The sequence below is a fragment of the Pecten maximus genome, chromosome 2, assembly GCF_902652985.1.
Source record: "Pecten maximus chromosome 2, xPecMax1.1, whole genome shotgun sequence".
In the NCBI taxonomy this organism is placed as follows: Eukaryota; Metazoa; Mollusca; class Bivalvia; order Pectinida; family Pectinidae; genus Pecten; species Pecten maximus.
Genome location: NC_047016.1, coordinates 15682511 through 15702042, shown reverse-complemented (window position 1 = coordinate 15702042; position 19532 = coordinate 15682511). Strand labels below are relative to the sequence as shown.

General features: G+C 37.2%; 2 protein-coding genes across 2 annotated transcripts; one reads left to right on the top strand and one right to left on the bottom strand.

Moving 5' to 3' along the window:
• The first annotated feature begins 1113 nt into the window (after positions 1-1113).
• LOC117319378 (histidine N-acetyltransferase-like) lies at positions 1114-8482 on the top strand. The gene is made up of 4 exons (XM_033874200.1): positions 1114-2785; positions 3437-3619; positions 4340-4561; positions 7807-8482. The coding sequence occupies exons 2-4, from the start codon at positions 3461-3463 to the stop codon at positions 8359-8361; spliced, it is 936 nt and encodes a 311-aa protein (XP_033730091.1). The 5' UTR covers positions 1114-2785; positions 3437-3460; the 3' UTR covers positions 8362-8482.
• A 1107-nt stretch (positions 8483-9589) lies between these two features.
• Positions 9590-18055, bottom strand: LOC117319338 (neurotrypsin-like). The gene is made up of 7 exons (XM_033874173.1): positions 17950-18055; positions 13717-13855; positions 13248-13432; positions 12607-12745; positions 11921-12096; positions 10956-11094; positions 9590-10425 (listed from the first exon to the last, which is right to left on the bottom strand). The coding sequence occupies exons 1-7, from the start codon at positions 17972-17974 to the stop codon at positions 10209-10211; spliced, it is 1020 nt and encodes a 339-aa protein (XP_033730064.1). The 5' UTR covers positions 17975-18055; the 3' UTR covers positions 9590-10208.
• Positions 18056-19532: the final 1477 nt, after the last annotated feature.

The window sequence follows — 19532 nt, the reverse complement described above, 5'->3', positions numbered from 1 at the left end:
TATTGGACAATTTATATTATATGGGCTAAAAGTCTTGATAGATGTTATCCTTTTCAGTCTAAAATTATTATATGATATGCACTAAGTAACTATAAACTTAAAAAGTAAAAAAATGTAACACCAGAAATTTATAATAAATTAATTTCTTTAAATATTGTAATATCCCACTGAGTCTGATTAGGTTTTTTAAAGACTTGTCGGTTTCCATGGCAACGGTGATCACTTTGATACTTGATACCTATTTCCTTGAATGATATTACATTTAGACCAACATATGTAAATTTGAAGCATTTTGGTAATTTTCACACTTTCCATATTTTGCCAAAATTGCTCGATGCTTGCTGACATCCACTCTTAAATCCCGAAAACATCTACCAAAATCACCGCTTGATTGCCAATAAAATAAGATGACAGCTAAAATAAGATAACCACCAAAATGAGATTACCACTAAAATATGATTACCACTAAAATGAGATGACCACCAAAATAATATTACTAAAATAAGATTACCACCGAGATGAATTTATAGCTGGAATATTTCTGTTAACATAACAGGGACGCGGTACCCGAGTGGTTAAGGTGTCCAGAGTGTTATTGCACGTGGCGGTAAGTGTGTGCGAGTGAAGGTGGGGTGTGGGTGAGGATGTGTATGTTGTGTGATACTGTTGTAACTAACTGTATTTGTATGTATGTGTTATGTTCGTTTCAATTTGATGATTAAATCTTTTGATTTTTTTTTTAAAAAGGTGTCCCGACACTCCATCACTAGCCCTCCACCTCTGGGTTGCGAGTTCGAAACCTACATGGGCATGGTACTGACCAAGGCCGGTGGTTTTCCTCCGGGTACTCCGGCTTTCTTCCATCTCCAAAACCTGACACGTCCTTAAATGACCCTGGCTGCTAATAGGACGTTAAACAAAATACACCAAACCGAATCTTAAAATCAAGTTGAGAATAACGATGACACTTAAGAGTCTGCTGCCATTCTGAATGACGCAACTGTAGTGTAGGAGAGTAGTATGCATTTCAAAACAAACCAGAGAGGTGGTCACTTACTAAAATGTACAATTCATTTACTTACAAATATACGTGATGTTTACTCTACAAATCACACAACTCTTTTAAACACTCTGATGATGTTTACAATGAATATTTAACACAAAAGGTTTGTTCTTATTTCCGGGTCAAAAGACTAATGTCTACTGAGCAAAAGAAGCGTCTATTCCCCGTCGACATCACGTGATATATGCACTGAAGACGTCTACACAACGTGGTCGTTCTCCAGTCCATGGACCACTAAACCAAAAGACGTCCATATACCTCGTGTCGTCTGATGTCGACATAATGCGTTGCTGCTGTTTGCAGCTGGCCAATTCGAGCCCTATGTGCTATTGCTGTTGCACTTATAATTTAGTAGATCCGGCGAATACTCTCAGTTGGTTCGGCCTACAGCAATCAGGTAATGTACATGTTAACAAGTTACACTTGAGTGACGTGCACCCGTACCAAGTCTAGCCTACCCTTTTAATGCATACACAACGTAAATGATCTAAATTCCTTTGAAAATACAAAATATATAGTCATAAAGGTTGCATAGAGAGAATAGATGATAGTAAAAGATCATGGCGACTCGATGTCAAGATAACTACCGTTGCTTTTGGTGTATGCTGGATCCAGTCACTAAATATGTCACTCAGTCAACCCGGGTTTAATTGTGTTGACACGAATGGATGAAAGAACAGTGTCAACACAAACGAATAAATGGGGTGTCAACACAAACGGATAAAAGGGGTGTCAATTCAAATGGATAAAAAAACATAACAGTGTCAACACAAACGAATAAATGGGGTGTCAACACAAACGGATAAAAGGGGTGTCAGTTCAAATGGATAAAAAAACATAACAGCGTCAACATAAAATAATGAAAGAACAACACAGTGTTTGCACGAAACGAAGGAAGTGTGAATAGAAATTTACGGCAAAACCCAACTTGACATAACAATGCACCAGACAAAAAAAAAAGAGAAAAAAAGAGAGCATAAAATAGGAACTGCATGAGAATTTTAATGCTTCGCTATATGAAATACGGATGGAAAAGTTGAACTGATTATTGATTTTAATACTTTTTGAATGCGGCACATCAATTTCGAAGATAGATATAAACTTTCAAAAGATAAACATGCTTAACATTTCTAATAAAGCCTGCTGTTATGTAAAGACTGTTGATATCAAAACACTAAAGTCAACTACGGCACCACCGTGACATTCAGTTCAGAAGACAACCCATTACATACGGATACATAATATAGACCGATATCATGCTAATACGTCCTTAAACTTAGTTTTATCAAGATCAACGACAACACGAGAATAGATAACAGTTACATGTCAACCTATCATATATACATGTGTGCCTATTTATAGAATAAATTTGTCAGGGACGAGTCCGTATTTAGGTAGTAAGTACTCATACACATAAAAAAGACATGCTTGCTTGCAAGTTTTAAAATGGCATATTTTAAAACAGAAACAAAAAGCAGATCAAAGAAAGATTGTTGACTAACACATAAATTGTATATGCTATGTAGATATAACGATATTTAGACTTCCATATGATAATAAATATACGCAATTCGAAAGCGGAAGTAACATTGACTGTAGGCAGGGTCTATTGTTTACGGGAAATGAGGCTGACCTCATTACAGTGATTCGGGTATTACGTTACACTCTTCACTACATCATGCACCGTATATCACGTCAATTCCAGGGCAACATACCATTTTAGTAAGTGACATGACTATTGGTATATAAATTCAATAAGAAGATTAAATGATAGTTAATAAGACATATGTACGACAATACAGCTAACAACGATGTCCCGTGACAGCAGCTTGTTATATAGTAATCATTTGCATGTTCCATGTGATGAAGCTAGCGATATGCATACGATATTTTAACAATGGTTAATAAAAATTGGTATGTTCATATTTGTTCGTTGTTATCATGGTAAGTGGAAAAAGATACGAGGGGAAATATAACAAGGCTCTGCAGTATTTGTAACTCAGATATCTAAAATGGTTCGTTTATTTTGAAGATTCCTCGGTCGCGATGCTATTCGAATGATTGCAGCAGATTTCTTTTAGTTGCTGACTTGTCCGAGTAATGTTTTCGGTCTCTTACAGCACGAGTAATGCTTTTACTTATTACTTGCAACTTGCCATCGAGCTATATATACATTCTGTTAGTGAATGTTCTTACTGTCAATCTCAGGATTCAGGATGTGTATTTCCAACAATTGTCAACCAAAAATATGTTGAGAAAATTATTTCTTCTTTATATTCCAGGAAGCAATCTCGAGTCGTAGAAATTAACATCCTGAAGTGTATACTACTTACCGATATTGATTTTGATTATGATTTAACTGTTTGTTGCTAGATATTCTGATGCCTACTGTTCACAATGGACAGTGTCCACTTTCGGAAAGCAACAGCTTCCGACTACAACGAAGTTGTATCCCTACGAACCCACCTCTACAATGGCATGGACTACCTGCCCAGTCAATACCATCGCCTATTAGAAAACCATATCGGATATTGTGGATGTATTGGCAACCAGATGGTTTGTAGAAATTTTCGTGTGTTTCTTTCTCAAAATAAATTTCATTTAAGAACTGAAGATACGGTGAGATTTCGTTCAAATTTTGTTGGTTAAAATATCAAAATTAGTTGAAAAAGTAATTATGTGGATTATGTAATTCTTTATATTTGTCATTTAATTCCATCAAGTAAATGAAATACTTTAGATTCAGAAACAACCTGTAATAAGAGACCACATCTAATTTCAAAATGATTGTCTTTAAATTCTGTTGTGGTGAACAAAGACGCTTACCCACCCGAACACCTGGTTTTAATAGGTAACTCCATGTAAATATATACTTTGTTTCGTATGTTGCTACTTACTATTTTTAATCTCGATGTATTAGGTTTAGTTGTCTGGTCATTTTATAGGTTCTATTGGGTAAAAGTGATATTTTGATGGCATCTATCTGTCACACTTTTTCACAATTTATATGCTGTTTGATATTGGAATTTCAAACAATTTGGAAAATGACAAGAATCATTATCACTATATATAATTTGTTCACCCAGTTCAGCTTTGAAATTACAATATCTGCATTGAACTAGACAATAACTTGATCCGAAAAGCAGTATGTACAATGTACATAAAAAGCATAAAAATGCACTTATACTTCCAGAACATCACGTTTCATATCCACAATTCATTAATGTTGATATATTTGTTTCAATGTAATTCTTTGCTACGTGTTCTATCTATTAGGTGAGTTTTATGTTTGCTGCTCTTATCGATGATGAAGAGACTATCGTTATTCGCGCAGCTAGAGTGAAGAAGGAATACGAGAACAAAGGAATCTACACGAAAATGAGGCAATATTGTCTACATAACTCTTCGAAAACTGTAAGAAGAGAATCGTTTACGCTGTTTTCGTCTGATCACAGGGATAGTGCCATTCTGAAAGGAGGACAACTTGTTTGGCAAAGGGTAGGTATATATCAGTTTATCCAATTGTGATTTGGAATAAAATAAAGAATATACTTATCCAATCTTCCCTAACTTCAAGATTACCTTTTCTACACAGATACCATTATTTCGGTAATATTTTAACAATGATTGTCTATTGTTTCGGTAATATTTTTAAATTGATTGTCTATTGTTTAGGTAATATTTTAACAATGATTGTCTATTCTTTCAGTAATTCTTTTAACGACTTGAACAAAGACTAATAGAATCTTTCCCTACCTTGAGGGTGTGACAGAGAAATCTCAACCTGAGGGGGAGATTCTTGAATGTCCAACCCGAGGCTTGCCGAGGGTTTGGACATTCAAGAATCTCCCCCGAAGGTTGAGATTTCTTTGTTACACCCTCAAGGTAGGGAATGATTATTTTTCTCCCACCTCTTTTCTTTATGTGTTTTCCCATCGGCGATCTCCGTCTGTTTGTAAACAAGTACACATGGGCGTATGAATATCATCTGTCAGGCAGTGTACTTCACGCCTCAAAATATTTGCATACCAACATCTTTACGCAAGAAAAAGTAGGTCTCAAATAATTCACAGCTATTTATTTTATCAGGTACTTTCAGTTATACATTAAAATTGCATTATGCAAACAACATTAATTGTTTTGTCATTACAACAGCAGTATATGTCTCTGTAGCAAGAAACACAATTTTAAACATGTCAAAAAAACCGCGGGAAATATGCATACATTTCCATTCATCCATTTCACGTGGGGTGACGTCACTCACTCATCACTGTCCGACTCGGAGTAAATCACACGAGGTCGCTTTGAAATCGACTTTGTGTTGTCATTATGGCTGTGGAAATGGATGTTAGATGTTCCCCCACTGATTGTGGATCCATAAAACACCGATCTTGTGACATCGGACGGAGTTGGGCACAAGGAAATGCTGTTGTGCGATCTTTTTACTTGTGACAGTTGAACAATTTTGTCGCGATCGGTGCAGGTAGGTGCGCTTGTGCTCTCAGTTTCAGGTGTAGGCCTACAGTTGGGGGATTCATTTGTATTTGAAAGAATGGCAGACATTTTTTGTTTTTGGAAACTGTTCAGTTGTTTGTAGTTGTTTAGAGACTGGGGATTTTTGTGTCCAGTGATGTGGACTGCCTGAATGTCGGGCACGTTATTCTCCATCAACTTTTGACACAGATTTTTTCGGACGCTGGTGTTGGTCAGTCGCCTGTTTTCAGTACCGGGAAGTTCACACTTGTTAACCATGGTTTTCAATAGTTGACTGAGTTTATGTCGACCAACAGGACCCCGTAGAAACCACTGTGAATGAATGTTTGGTTTTGACACGTCCGTTACAGGCGCTAGATAAAATGGGTGGTCATCCATACAATAATTTGAAGGTCTTTTGTCACTAAACACTTTGTAAGTTTCGACCAGGCACCTAGACTTGTTTTCTGGCGTAGCATACATTCTTGGTTTGCTGTCACGTATGTTGTTTATGTCGATCCCCGTCTGTGTTTTTGTCTGACGTTCATTGTAGGTTAGATAATCCCGGTTTGTGTCGTTGTCATGGCAAAGTTCTATATCCCCTCAACAGAGTGACCGGTGTTCTTCGCCCCCTCCCCGCATTCCGAAATACAGGGTGTTGTTCAGCCAGAGTGTATTTAATAGCGAAGTGAGTGTTTCGTTACCCAACTGTCCATGTGTGTACAGTTTGTCAATATCCGTGTCGTTGGTCCTATCGGCAGCCATAGGTTTATTTCCCAAACCCTTCTTTTTAAGATCTTTTTGTTTTGACAGTAAGGCCTCTCGCATGCCAGAAAACCCGTAACCTGTAATCAGACTTGTCCCATATCGGTGTCTCTTTAGGTACCTCTCAAACGACCCCATCATACCTCTCAAATACCCAGGCTGGTACTCTGATCCGTTCTTTTGTCGTACACATATGAAAAATTTGGTCAGGTAGGTATTTAGCTCGAGCACAGGTATTTCATGGATAAGTCTTTGTTCGTTCTCGGAATCAAGAAACTTGCGTAACAGATTTATATTGCAAAGAGTTTTTTTCATCGTATTCCGGTTTTCCTGCTCGGAGACAAACTGGGCTATGCTGTCCTGATCCATGGTTACAAATCTAAGAGAGGGGGTGAAGAGGTCACTTTGGTTGGCATGGGGGGAGGATTAACATCACAGGAAGGTGTAGGACGAGGCGGAGGAGGAGCTGTAGCGGTAGGTCTAGGTCTAGATGTAGCAAGGACAGGTGTATCGGGAGCATCAAAATCATTCATGTGATCGTCGAACAGAAATTGAAAATCTTCATCAGGCAATCCCTTTACTAACTCATGTTTAGCTGCACTAACGATTTCACCAGAGTCTGTCATTTGCACTTTAAACATTATGTATGTTCCAATAGGACGAAAAGTGTCAACAATTTTGCCCTTCCTACCATTTCCACCAACCGTAACAGTGTCACCTGTTTGAAACATCTCCGAGATCGCTTTGTAGACCTGTATTATTGTGTACACAATTTGTTTGTTGACGTAGCAGACGACGTAATGTAAACAAAAAAAGTAGTTCCTGTAGTACATGTACTTCCGGTGAAGAAAGTGAGCGCGTGCAATCTGTCACACCCTAGGGTATGACAGATTGCACGCGCTAAAAAAGACAGAGAAATCTTGTACACTCAAAACGGGAGACAAATCAGTGAAAGGTGGGAGAAATATACGTCTTTATATAATATCACCTTTAACTATTAATTAGTAACAGATACACTATGTCCCGAATAATGAATATAAAACTGCGTCATACATAAACGTTATATTACAGAAGTATCCGATTTATGTAAGTGTCTATCTGGGCCAATTGTTCAAACGGTGATAAGCTTTATTGCTTGATCAGTTAAAATGTAATTTCTCCTTTACTTCAAAACCTGTGTGTGTTTTCCTTTAAAGATAGAAGAAGCTGAAGAGTGCTATATTTTCGTGAAAGTATGTCAAATTAGTTCTACCAGATACGATTTCACCAGGTCTTTAAAATTGTTGTTAAACTGCGATTAACCGAATCACCTTTTGATCAAATGTGTGCTGGTGGTTTTATCAATGGGTTAAGTTCAGTATGGTATCGGTATTCAGGAAGGATGAATAGAAAATGTATCGGTACGAAACAGAACTGTATCATCTACCAAAACGAGCAAATAGAGCGCAAACTCAACCAGGAGTGTATATTAAGTTAACCGTTATTTCTTGGTTGCGTTACTCTAGGGAAGAATCGTCCTGGTTGCTGAGAACAGGACTATTCAGACGATACTCCAATCTGTTTCTCTTCCTGACGCGCTGAGAATAGTTGATGACCGCTCTCTTGCGGAGCTCTTCTGCTCCTCGGAATCGACACGTCAGCTATTTCCCGAGGATTTCATAGTGGTCAATTCTGTTCCGTACAAAATCCGGATGTTCAACATTTCCCATTTCCTGACCTCTGACCGGAGTATGTATGCTAGTTATCCTAAATATAACGAACAACGACAAATACCTACACCGACCTTGGTTTCTATTGCAAACAAATATAGATGCGAAGCTGGGACACGGTTTAATGTAGATTTCTATGGCGATGTTTGTAAAGAAGAGGAGGTTTCTGACCATATTTTCTTGCAAATGAAGAGATACTTATCTGAGAGTGATGACGAGATATTCATGTACGTAACGTTTCCACTGCATACGAAAGATGGAGTACTACTCGATGTACTGGAACGGTTTTCGTGGAGAGTAATGCGGAGGGGATTTCAATACGGTGTTGAACATCACGCACATCTGAATTGACTCTAAGTGTCGTACAGAGTCAGGACCAATTATCGTGATAAGCCAAATAGCATCAATGGTATTGGAATGCCAGACTGATTTTGACTGTTCAAAAAAAATTTAAAATTTGATGATTACATTATTTCCAACATAACGTGGCTTTTCCTTTTTCCCTTTTCTGTTTTTATTGTGCTAAACATCCATGCCTGTTACATGAAAGTACAATTTGCATTTACAATGATAACTGGTGGTCAAAGCTTAATTAGGTATACAGTCAAACCTGTCTATAAAGACCGCCCAAGGGGAGGTAGAAAACGGCCACTATAGACAGGTTGCCTTTATAGACAGGTCAAAATTATCACACCAACCAGTTTACGTGAAAGTGCCATAAATGTATTTGTAGCGGAACCTGACCGTGACGATCATCGACGATCAGGTAGCTGAAGTGGTAGAGCATCCTACCAATATTTAAAAGGAAATTCCCGCTAGCCGGAGCTAGTAAGGTGACCTTACTCTCCACACCCTGTCACTAGGTTAAAGGGAAATTCCCACTAGCCGGAGCTAGTAAGATGACCTTACTCTCCACACCCTGTCACTAGGCTAAAGGGAAATTCCCACTAGCCGGAGCTAGTAAGGTGACCTTACTCTCCACACCCTGTCACTAGGTTAAAGGGAAATTCCCACTAGCCGGAGCTAGTAAGGTGACCTTACTCTCCACACCCTGTCACTAGGTTAAAGGGAAATTTCCACAAGCCGGAGCTAGTAAGGTGACCTTACTGTCAACACCCTGTCACTACGTTAAAAGGAAATTCCCACTAGCCGGAACTAGTAAGGTGACCTAAATGTCAACACCCTGTCACTAGGTTAAAGGGAAATTCCCACTAGCCGGAGCTAGTAAGGTGACCTTACTCTCCACACCATGTCACTAGGCTAAAGGGAAATTCCCACTAGCCGGAGCTAGTAAGGTGACCTTACTCTCCACACCCTGTCACTACGTTAAAGGGAAATTCCCACTAACCGGAGCTAGTAAGGTGACCTTACTCTCCACACCATGTCACTAAGCTTCTTCCTTTTACATATTTAAACAGAATTGTTTATTGTTACCTATTATTGTCAGCTTACTTACTATCTTATAAGCGATGAAGAGATTAGGTCTTCACATGAAAAATACGTTTTATTAATACTATACTTTAATTTTCGAAATTAATTTTCAAAAGAAATTTACAAAATAAAACATTCAACTCTATAATATCTTGCGACCAATAAATATATTGTTTCTGTAAAGTGTCAGATTTACAAGATCCGTGGTGTTCTATTTGGTCTCCTAAATAGTAATTTGTTGTTGAACTACATAGATATCGCTGACGGCCGATACCAATACACAAACTGGAAACATATACTCCATTAATGTTATTAGATAACAATTCAGCATTAGGAAAGTTTAACGTTAATACACCAAGTTTACGTGAAATATAAATAGCAAGCATGGCATTGTTTGCTTACAACGTATTTATTCATCAAGCAAATGAAATGTGAAATGTTTAACGGGGCTATAGCTTTTTTCCCGCAGTGCGGTATCGATATTGCCAGGTGTAAGATATTACATAAATACCCGTAATGATTTGCTCTCTGTGCAGATTCAGAGAACATCACATCGCAATATCCCGGTTGATAATCGTACGAGGTAACGTATTGAGGTTCTGTAAAATGTTTTGTGCCATGTTTCTTCTTTCTGATTTGGCTCTGCACCTGACAATACCATACAAATGTACACCGTTTAGCACGATACTATATACACTATGTAAAGCAATGAATATCTTCGCACATAAACATGCCTTGGCAGTAATTCATTGCCTCGATCTCCCGAACTAAAGTGGTGTATTGTTCGATTCAACCTCATTCATCTCGTCTTCCTCCGGATTGCATACCACCCCCACGTCTTCCCAATGAGAACAGTCCTCCTCCCTCCATCCGGAGAATTCGCACTCCGCCAATCGATGTTCATCTCCTGAACACGTGACCTGATCCATCCAAATGGGACCTTTTCCTCTGCCGAAAACTGCTTCCCCGACAGCACTGCCACCACTACATGGAAATACAAATACATGTGGAGACTTTCATCTGGTCATATCCTCATTGTAATTGTTCAAGCGTCTCCATGTAATTTAAATATTTCAGTTCCTATTTGCCTCGTTTTATCGATTTTGAGTAAGAATATGATGATTTCGTTATTGTCGGTACTCTGTGTTGTTTTCATACTTTAGTCGATGTTACACTCATTCGATCTCGTTATCGATATGGATATCAATTAATCCCTCAAGTCCATCTCTTTCATCTATTTTATAATCAATTATCACCAAATGTTTCATCTGTGATGTTTACACAAGAATCTGTTTCATGCTGTACTAAAGCAATTTATATCCCATAAATACAAACTATACAGTTAGTGCCATGGTTTGCTCTCGAATAGTATAAATGATAACAATCTTAATATGATACATTTCCCCTTAGTATTAAGTCTATTGGGTTTATATATACATAATGTATCGATTTCCATTACCAACAAATATCCTCATCGCTCGAAAATTACTAGTTTCACTTTAGGTAGGGTTTACCTGTATCCAAGTTGTCTACATACAACTTGTGCGTCATTCTGGTCAAAGCCGTCATCACAAACAGTTCCCCATCTACCGTCGTGGACAACTTCCACTCTTCCCTGATGGTCATTTTGACCATTAACCAGTCGAATAGTTCCTGTTGAAAAATGATTAAAACATGCTTCCTTAATCATTTGAAAGTATGCATAAAGACCAAAAGTCCACAGCAATTACAAGTAACATTGTCAACACACAAGGAAATAATGGTATTCCTAAAGTTGATACCCATTTTGATTTCTCAAACATTTCCATTTCCACACTTTTGGTCATAAGCATAACTCACGATTTATACAATACATGCCGCATGTTTTATTTTAAAAAGTGATTCTAAAGGTGTTATTCGCTTGTGTTTCTTTTGTTCGATTCTTTTTTTAAACACGAACTCTTATCTCCATGTTCAAACGCACGATACGAGTCCTAGTCTTACGTACCTCCCCAGGCTTAGCTGTATCATACACAAAGCTTCCTTTCTGCTTGTACAATGGGCGATGAAATGTTGGGAATAAAATCGTGATGCATAAAATATTCAGTAGATTGGAGTTTGTACGAAATCCTGGCTGCATAGATCATTTTGTTAAAACGGAGTATTTACTATTGATTAAGCATAACCAATTACGCGTTTTCCAACCAAGCATAACCAATTAACGCTTTCCCAAACCAAGCATAACCAATTAACGAGTTCCCCAATCAAGCATAACCAAATAACGCGTTCCTCAACCAAGCATAACTAATCAACGCGTTCTCCAACCAAGCATAACCAATTAACGCGTTCTCCAACCAATTAACGCGTTGTCCAACTAAGCATAACCAATTAACGCGTTCCCAACCAAGCATAACCAATTAACGCGTTCCCCAACCAAGCATTACCAATTAACGCGTTCCCCAACCAATACCCGGCCTAAACATTATTTTACAACACTTGCCTTCTTCTAGTGGATCACAAGAAATTAATATGTCCTCTGAGTGAGTGCAGTCCTCAATATTCCAGCCAGGAAAATTACAATTTGAAAGACGGTCTTCAACGCCCCAACACAGCACGTCATCCATCCAGATTGGACCTGTTCCTCTACTAATAGGTTGTTCAAGGACAGACCCTCCGCTAAGATAAGAGATGATTTACACAATGAAAATCGAGGATTAACGAAAATCTTGTCATTGTTGCATGGAATGTTGTTTTGTATTTATTTTATTTTCAATGTTTAACACGATAAACATCAACATTATGTTCAAAATCGTTCACACACTCACACATCTCAATTAAATAAAAAGTATACTTTATTACTTAGTATCAACATCCTCAGACTTTCATTTAACCTTATTATGTTTTTTTCTTCTTCAATATTTGCAAGGAATACTGGTGTGAAACCAACGCTGGGTTTACATGTTGGAAGATTTATGAAACATGAGCAATGAGATGCACATAAAATTTCCAGTGACTTCGCCTCTTTAATATGCACAGTATCACACAATGAATGTGCCTTTATTTCAACTACAGTGTACTTTGCAGATGTCATGTATTTTTTCAGTGCTTTGAGTTGATGAGGTACTACTGAAGCAAAATTTCAAAACCCAACGGGTTGTACTAACCAAAACCAGTCATCATACTTGCCTGTAGCCTAATTGTTTGCATACGACAAGAGAATTCGCCTGAGTCCATCCATCATCACACACAGTACCCCAACGCTCATCATGGAAGATCTCCAGTCTGCCCTGAAGGAGTGTAACGCCACCGGATAGCCTCAGTTTCCCTAGAAATAAAGAGACCTAGGTGACTATATAAAGTATTATTACACACATGACAATTCTATCATGTATTACATCTGGTAGCTTTAAAGATACCATCGTGAAAGTAGATTAGCAATGCGAGTTCCTGACTCCGCGCTTCTTGAAAAAGATACTTGTTAATAATTTCATAATAGCTAAACCTTGCTTGGGAATATAGCAGCACATTAACTGTCAATTGCTCGACTAGGATTCTTGTCATCAATGTTAAAGTGAAGTCCCCGTGGTTGTCCGACGTGTCCCAAGATTTCTTCTCCTGTTCGCTTTTATGCATCTTTTGGTGAATCTTTGGCCATGCAAGTTTCTCAGGTTTTATTTTTTATAAAATCGTTTGAGATGTTTCGAGAAATACAAAATGTCAATTATTTATGAAAGATCGACGACTGACAAAGAGAGATGACAAAAGATATTCGTCCTGGGTGACTTGAGAGAATATTTTTTTAAAGTATTTAAAAAAAAAGTCCAAACCTTCTTCCACAGGGTTGCACTTGATGCCGACGTCCTCGAAATGCGAACAGTCCTCTATTTCCCATCCAGGGAAATCACAGTCCACGAGTCTGCCCTCTTCTCCTTCACACGATACGCTATCCATCCATGTCGGTCCTACTCCTTGACCGTACTCACTGGCTGCAAACTTGGTCAATTTACCGCCACTATAACAGCACAGAAAACATGTATAGGTATTTGTTATCTTTTAAGGTGGAGAGTTTATCTCGCAAATATTGGTACAAACATTTCCATGTGTCTATATATCGAAGTTTTGTTTCACATCTACTATAGTCATTATTAGAGTTGTTTTTGTAATAGCTCAGTCCAATTAAAACCGCATCTTCATCTTCGCTTCTGTTTAGTAAAGGATCAAGATTTGATTAAGTAGACTGATATAATAGCTTGAAATTAGCCAAAATGATGTCATCACTGCCTTCATAATACATACCTGTGTCCCAACTGTCTACAGACAACTTGGGCATCATATCGGTCAAATTCGTCGTCACAAACTGTGCCCCAGCTTCCATTATGAAATACCTCCACTCTACCCTGATAGTCTGTCGGTCCACCTACCAGGCGGACGCTTCCTGTTGGCCAGGAAGACAAAGACAAACAATAGAAAAAAAATAGGAAACAGCGGGAAGCTAACGACTGACGAGTTAAAAATACAGGTGTTTGGTTTCAGTCAATGTATCACAACAGTTATTAAATATCAAGCTTCCCTTTGACATGGATTACATGGTCATCCTTGGTAGCTCTCGTGTTTGGTCTTTGAAGTCAAAAGTTTGTATAACGTATGACACGTACACTGTTTTTAACATTTTAACATCGATTTGAAGAAAGAGAATAGACAATTACAAAAATACATTGTAGTTATTTACTCTCAATGGGACATATTTTTCCTTGTGTAATTTGGATTTTGTCGGTTCGACGCTTGTTGATATATATCATGGTGGCTCCATTGTCACTACTCATGCTCGTTTTTCCTAATGTAGCAATTCATATTACTCTCAGATTTCTAGATCCGTCTTCCTTCCATTATTTCTTTATGAATTATTAATCTATAAGTATAGTGCGTCAATATATACTTGTGGAGAGGGATTTTAGACTTTGTTAAAACAATAATTAACGTTCAAATCGTATTTTTGATATCATGGTGACTCCATTGTCAATACTCATAATTTGTATCGGACCGAGATTCCTAGATTACATCGTCGGTGAAGTATTTTACCTTTTCTTAATTCGGGTAATATTATCTCTGTATTTTTCTATTGTTTTTCTTTAAAACGAATTATCAAATCATACAATACTCTTGTTTCATGTATTTTTTGCTAAAGATATACAGCTCCGACAGCTTATACACTGCTTGCTACCATCCTCCCTGGTTATCAACGCGATACTCCAGCGACCGAGAACATTTGATTTTCTATATGTTAATAACCACAATGTAAATACGTTGATGACCTAACTAAATAATGCTATCTAACCTGTACAAATTAACCTACATTTCAAAGTATGTACCTGTTTTTGTTATATGTTTGTAGAGGTACAATGAGCGGGTGAAAAAAAAAAAAAAACCGATTTTTTATTTTGGTCGAACCATCACTGTTCGCTGTCGTCTCCCAACAAATCGTATTGTGTGGAACCATGTGTAAGCATCACGCAATATCGCAGCCAGTTACTTCATGTAGCGTGTACACGTACGCACAGATTGGATCGCCCACTTTCCATATCACATGGAAAACTCAACGTGACACGAGAGTCAGACTAAACAAAATATAAATGAGGACAGGAAAACAGTCATTCGGGATACAATTAATAACCTATTTTTGATTTAAAAGATAAAGGGGAAGCTCAAACTTTACGAGGGCGGTAACATATTAAAGTGTGTAAACTTCTGGTGTTGTAGAAAAACACAAACGAGTCTTTTTTCTTCTTCCGTTTTTCCGATAAAAATCATGTATTGTCTACGGCGTAGCACTTTTTCACAAGCGGCTGAAGTTACCCCTTTGACTTCAAGAAAGGGACTCACTTTGAGCAATGCCTAAAATAGTTGCCTCGATGCATACACATCTAAGAGTGGACATATTTTAGACCAAGACTTAACAATCTCTTAGGGAATATCTACCCATCTATCCGAGCAAATAAATAAGACTGGTCTATTTAGGAAATGTAGCCATTTTGCATTTTGTTATGATGAATTATTCTAAGTCAGTAATTTGGAGCCTAGCTGTCGCTTCTGGTAGATACGCAAGAATTTACACCAAGGGGACAAATGACAGTTGGTGGGTTAGTTTGTGTAAAGTATCTCTCAACTTCTTAATTCAGTCGATAAAGAGAGGCTGGTAAATAAAGAGAGGCTGGTAAATAAAGAGAGGCTAGTAAATAAAGAGAGGCTAGTAAATAAAGAGGATGGTAAATAAAGAGGCTGGTAAATAAAGAGGCTGGTAAATAAAGAGAGGCTAGTAAATAAAGAGAGGCTAGTAAATAAAGAGAGGCTAGTAAATAAAGAGAGGCTTGTAAATAAAGAGGCTAGTAAATAAAGAGAGGCTAGTAAATAAAGAGGATGGTAAATAAAGAGGCTAGTAAATAAAGTCTGGTTTAGAATAAAGAAGCTAGTAAACAAGAGAGTGCTGTTACAATAAAAGATGCTAGTAAATAAAGAGGCTATTAACATAAGAGCTAGTAAATAAAGAGGGCTAGTAGTAATAAAGAGAGGCTAGTAATAAGAGAGGCTGTATAAAGTAGGAGGTAAATAAGCAGCTTAAATAGGCTAGTAAATAAGAGCCTAGTAAAAAGAGGATGGTAATAAAGAGGCTAGTAATAAAGTAGAGCTAGTAAAAAAGAGGCTGTAAATAGAGAGCTAGTAAATAAAGAGGCTAGTAAATAAAGAGAGCTGTAAATAAGAGGCTGTAAAAAGACAGGGGGCTGGTAATAAAGTAGTAATGTAAAATAAAGAGAGGCTGGTAAATAAAGAGAGGCTGGTAAATAAAGAGAGGCTGGTAAATAAAGAGAGGCTAGTAAATAAAGAGAGGCTAGTAAATAAAGAGGCTGGTAAATAAAGAGAGGCTAGTAAATAAAGAGAGGCTAGTAAATAAAGAGGATGGTAAATAAAGAGAGGATGGTAAATAAAGAGGCTGGTAAATAAAGAGGCTGGTAAATAAAGAGAGGATGGTAAATAAAGAGAGGATGGTAAATAAAGAGAGGCTGGTAAATAAAGAGAGGATGGTAAATAAAGAGAGGCTGGTAAATAAAGAGAGGCTGGTAAATAAAGAGAGGCTAGTAGTAAATAAAGAGAGGCTAGTAGTAAATAAAGAGAGGCTAGTAGTAAATAAAGAGAGGATGGTAAATAAAGAGAGGCTGGTAAATAAAGAGAGACTGGTAAATAAAGAGAGGCTAGTAGTAAATAAAGAGAGGCTAGTAGTAAATAAAGAGAGGCTAGTAGTAAATAAAGAGAGGATGGTAAATAAAGAGAGGCTGGTAAATAAAGAGAGACTGGTAAATAAAGAGAGGCTGGTAAATAAAGAGAGGCTAGTAGTAAATAAAGAGAGGCTAGTAGTAAATAAAGAGAGGCTAGTAGTAAATAAAGAGAGGCTAGTAGTAAATAAAGAGAGGCTGGTAAATAAAGAGAGACTGGTAAATAAAGAGAGGCTGGTAAATAAAGAGAGGCTAGTAGTAAATAAAGAGAGGCTGGTAAATAAAGAGAGGCTGGTAAATAAAGAGAGACTGGTAAATAAAGAGAGGCTAGTAGTAAATAAAGAGAGGCTAGTAGTAAATAAAGAGAGGATGGTAAATAAAGAGAGGCTGGTAAATAAAGAGAGACTGGTAAATAAAGAGAGGCTAGTAGTAAATAAAGAGAGGCTAGTAGTAAATAAAGAGAGGATGGTAAATAAAGAGAGGCTGGTAAATAAAGAGAGACTGGTAAATAAAGAGAGGCTGGTAAATAAAGAGAGGCTAGTAGTAAATAAAGAGAGGCTAGTAGTAAATAAAGAGAGGCTAGTAGTAAATAAAGAGAGGCTGGTAAATAAAGAGAGACTGGTAAATAAAGAGAGGCTGGTAAATAAAGAGAGGCTAGTAGTAAATAAAGAGAGGCTGGTAAATAAAGAGAGGCTGGTAAATAAAGAGAGACTGGTAAATAAAGAGAGGCTAGTAGTAAATAAAGAGAGGCTAGTAGTAAATAAAGAGAGGATGGTAAATAAAGAGAGGATGGTAAATAAAGAGAGGATGGTAAATAAAGAGAGGCTGGTAAATAAAGAGAGGCTAGTAAATAAAGAGAGGATGTTAAATAAAGAGAGGCTGGTAAATAAAGAGAGGCTGATAAATAAATAGAGGATGGTAAATAAAGAGAGGCTAGTAAATAAAGAGAGGCTGGTAAATAAAGAGAGGCTGGTAAATAAATATGGGGCGCCGTTTTACTATTTATTCCCATTTGGTGATATCACCTATTCGAATAGGTGATATCACTTAAGAATATTTTTAAGTGATATCACCTATTCCAATTGGTGATATCACCTATTCGAATGAGTGATATCACCTATTCGTTTCATTAAGTGATATCACCTATTCGAATGGGTGATATCACCAAATGGGAATAAATAGTAAAACGGCGCCCCATAAATAAAGAGAGGCTGGTAAATAAAGAGAGTATGGTAAATAAAGAGACTGGTAAATAAAGACGTACCTTCTTCGCTTCCTTGTCTTTTCATGAGTAAATCACGGAGGTCTGGATGGCCGTTCACCAAACAGATTAACAGACATGACCCGACAAATATATATCTGAAGCCCGCCATTGTTAGTGCGAGGATGCTGGTAAAACAGGAGTCCACACTATTTATACGGGGACGAGTCCCCAATTTGATTGTTCGGGGAAATTGCTGTAATTATCGGTGTTGTGTAATGTCGGTTGAGAGAAGTATAATCGTCACTACATCCGCTATACAAGGCTAACACATTTCCATGTCATATATTACAAATCTGACCTGATAATCTTTTTAGAAAGTTCGGCGTCCACTGCATGTATGCCGATTAAGGTATTTTAACAATCTATTTATGCCGATTAAGGTATTTTAACAATCTATTTATGCCGATTAAGGTATTTTAACAATCTATGTATGCCGATTAAGGTATTTTAACAATCTATTTATGCCGATTAAGGTATTTTAACAATCTATTTATGCCGATTAAGGTATTTTAACAATCTATTTATGCCGAATGAGATATTTAAACAGTCTATTCTATTACAGAGAACTGAACCGACACACAGCTCACCGATGTTGACGTCATACCGTTAGTCCGAGATTCTCTGTACTATATTTTTGCGCATCTCTCGACCTCGATTTCTTTATCAGTACAAGTCAACGTTTTTATAGATTGAATTTTATGATCACAATACCTAACACATCACTGACAGTGTTCAAGTCTTTTGTTAAAATTGTAGTGATACACTTGGGGAACTAAAAACAAATTAGAACCTTAACGCACAATTTCAGGTAAACAATGTCAAAATGGATATATAAATGATGCAATCGTTTGTCCTATTTTTCTGTATAAGATTTTTTTTTTTTTTTTTTGTAATACATCTTTGTGCTTTTTTTCTGGGGTGGGTGGGTGGGGGATGTTATGGCTGTGGTCATTGGAAATGTAGTATGCAGTATAACTATTGAAATGTAGATAAATTGATCCAAATCAGTTAAAAGTGCGTCTCACCGTTATTATCAAAAGAAAACTTCTTTTATAATGAATTATTACCGATACACCTCAAGTGTTACCAGTGTGAAGAAGTGTATCGACAAGCAGTGACTATATTTCTGAATTGTAGATTGTCCTTGGAGCGCAATTTGAATGAACGATTCGTTGAAAAGAAAAAAAAATGTAGGTACATTGTAGGTAGATGTTTGTATCTTTGAATTACAAATCACAAACGAATGATATCAAGCAATCTATTTAATGGTTCATCTAAACTGACGTTTTTGGAGCATAAAGGAATATGAAAATTACAACCATTATAAAATGGTGTAATTTGACCTAATTACATTATGTTGAATTACAAGTACTGGTGAATTGTAGAAAGGAGAACAAACAGTAGACCGAACTATGTCCGGGAGGTCAGTCGAGGTTTATACATACAGGCGAATGCACTGGTGCAAGTAAATTATTCATGAATGTAAAACTGAAGTATGATTACCGGTATTTTATTTGACATTTAGCAATAAAACCATTGGTGAAACATATTTTGATCAAACGATTTCTCTTCATAGATATCCC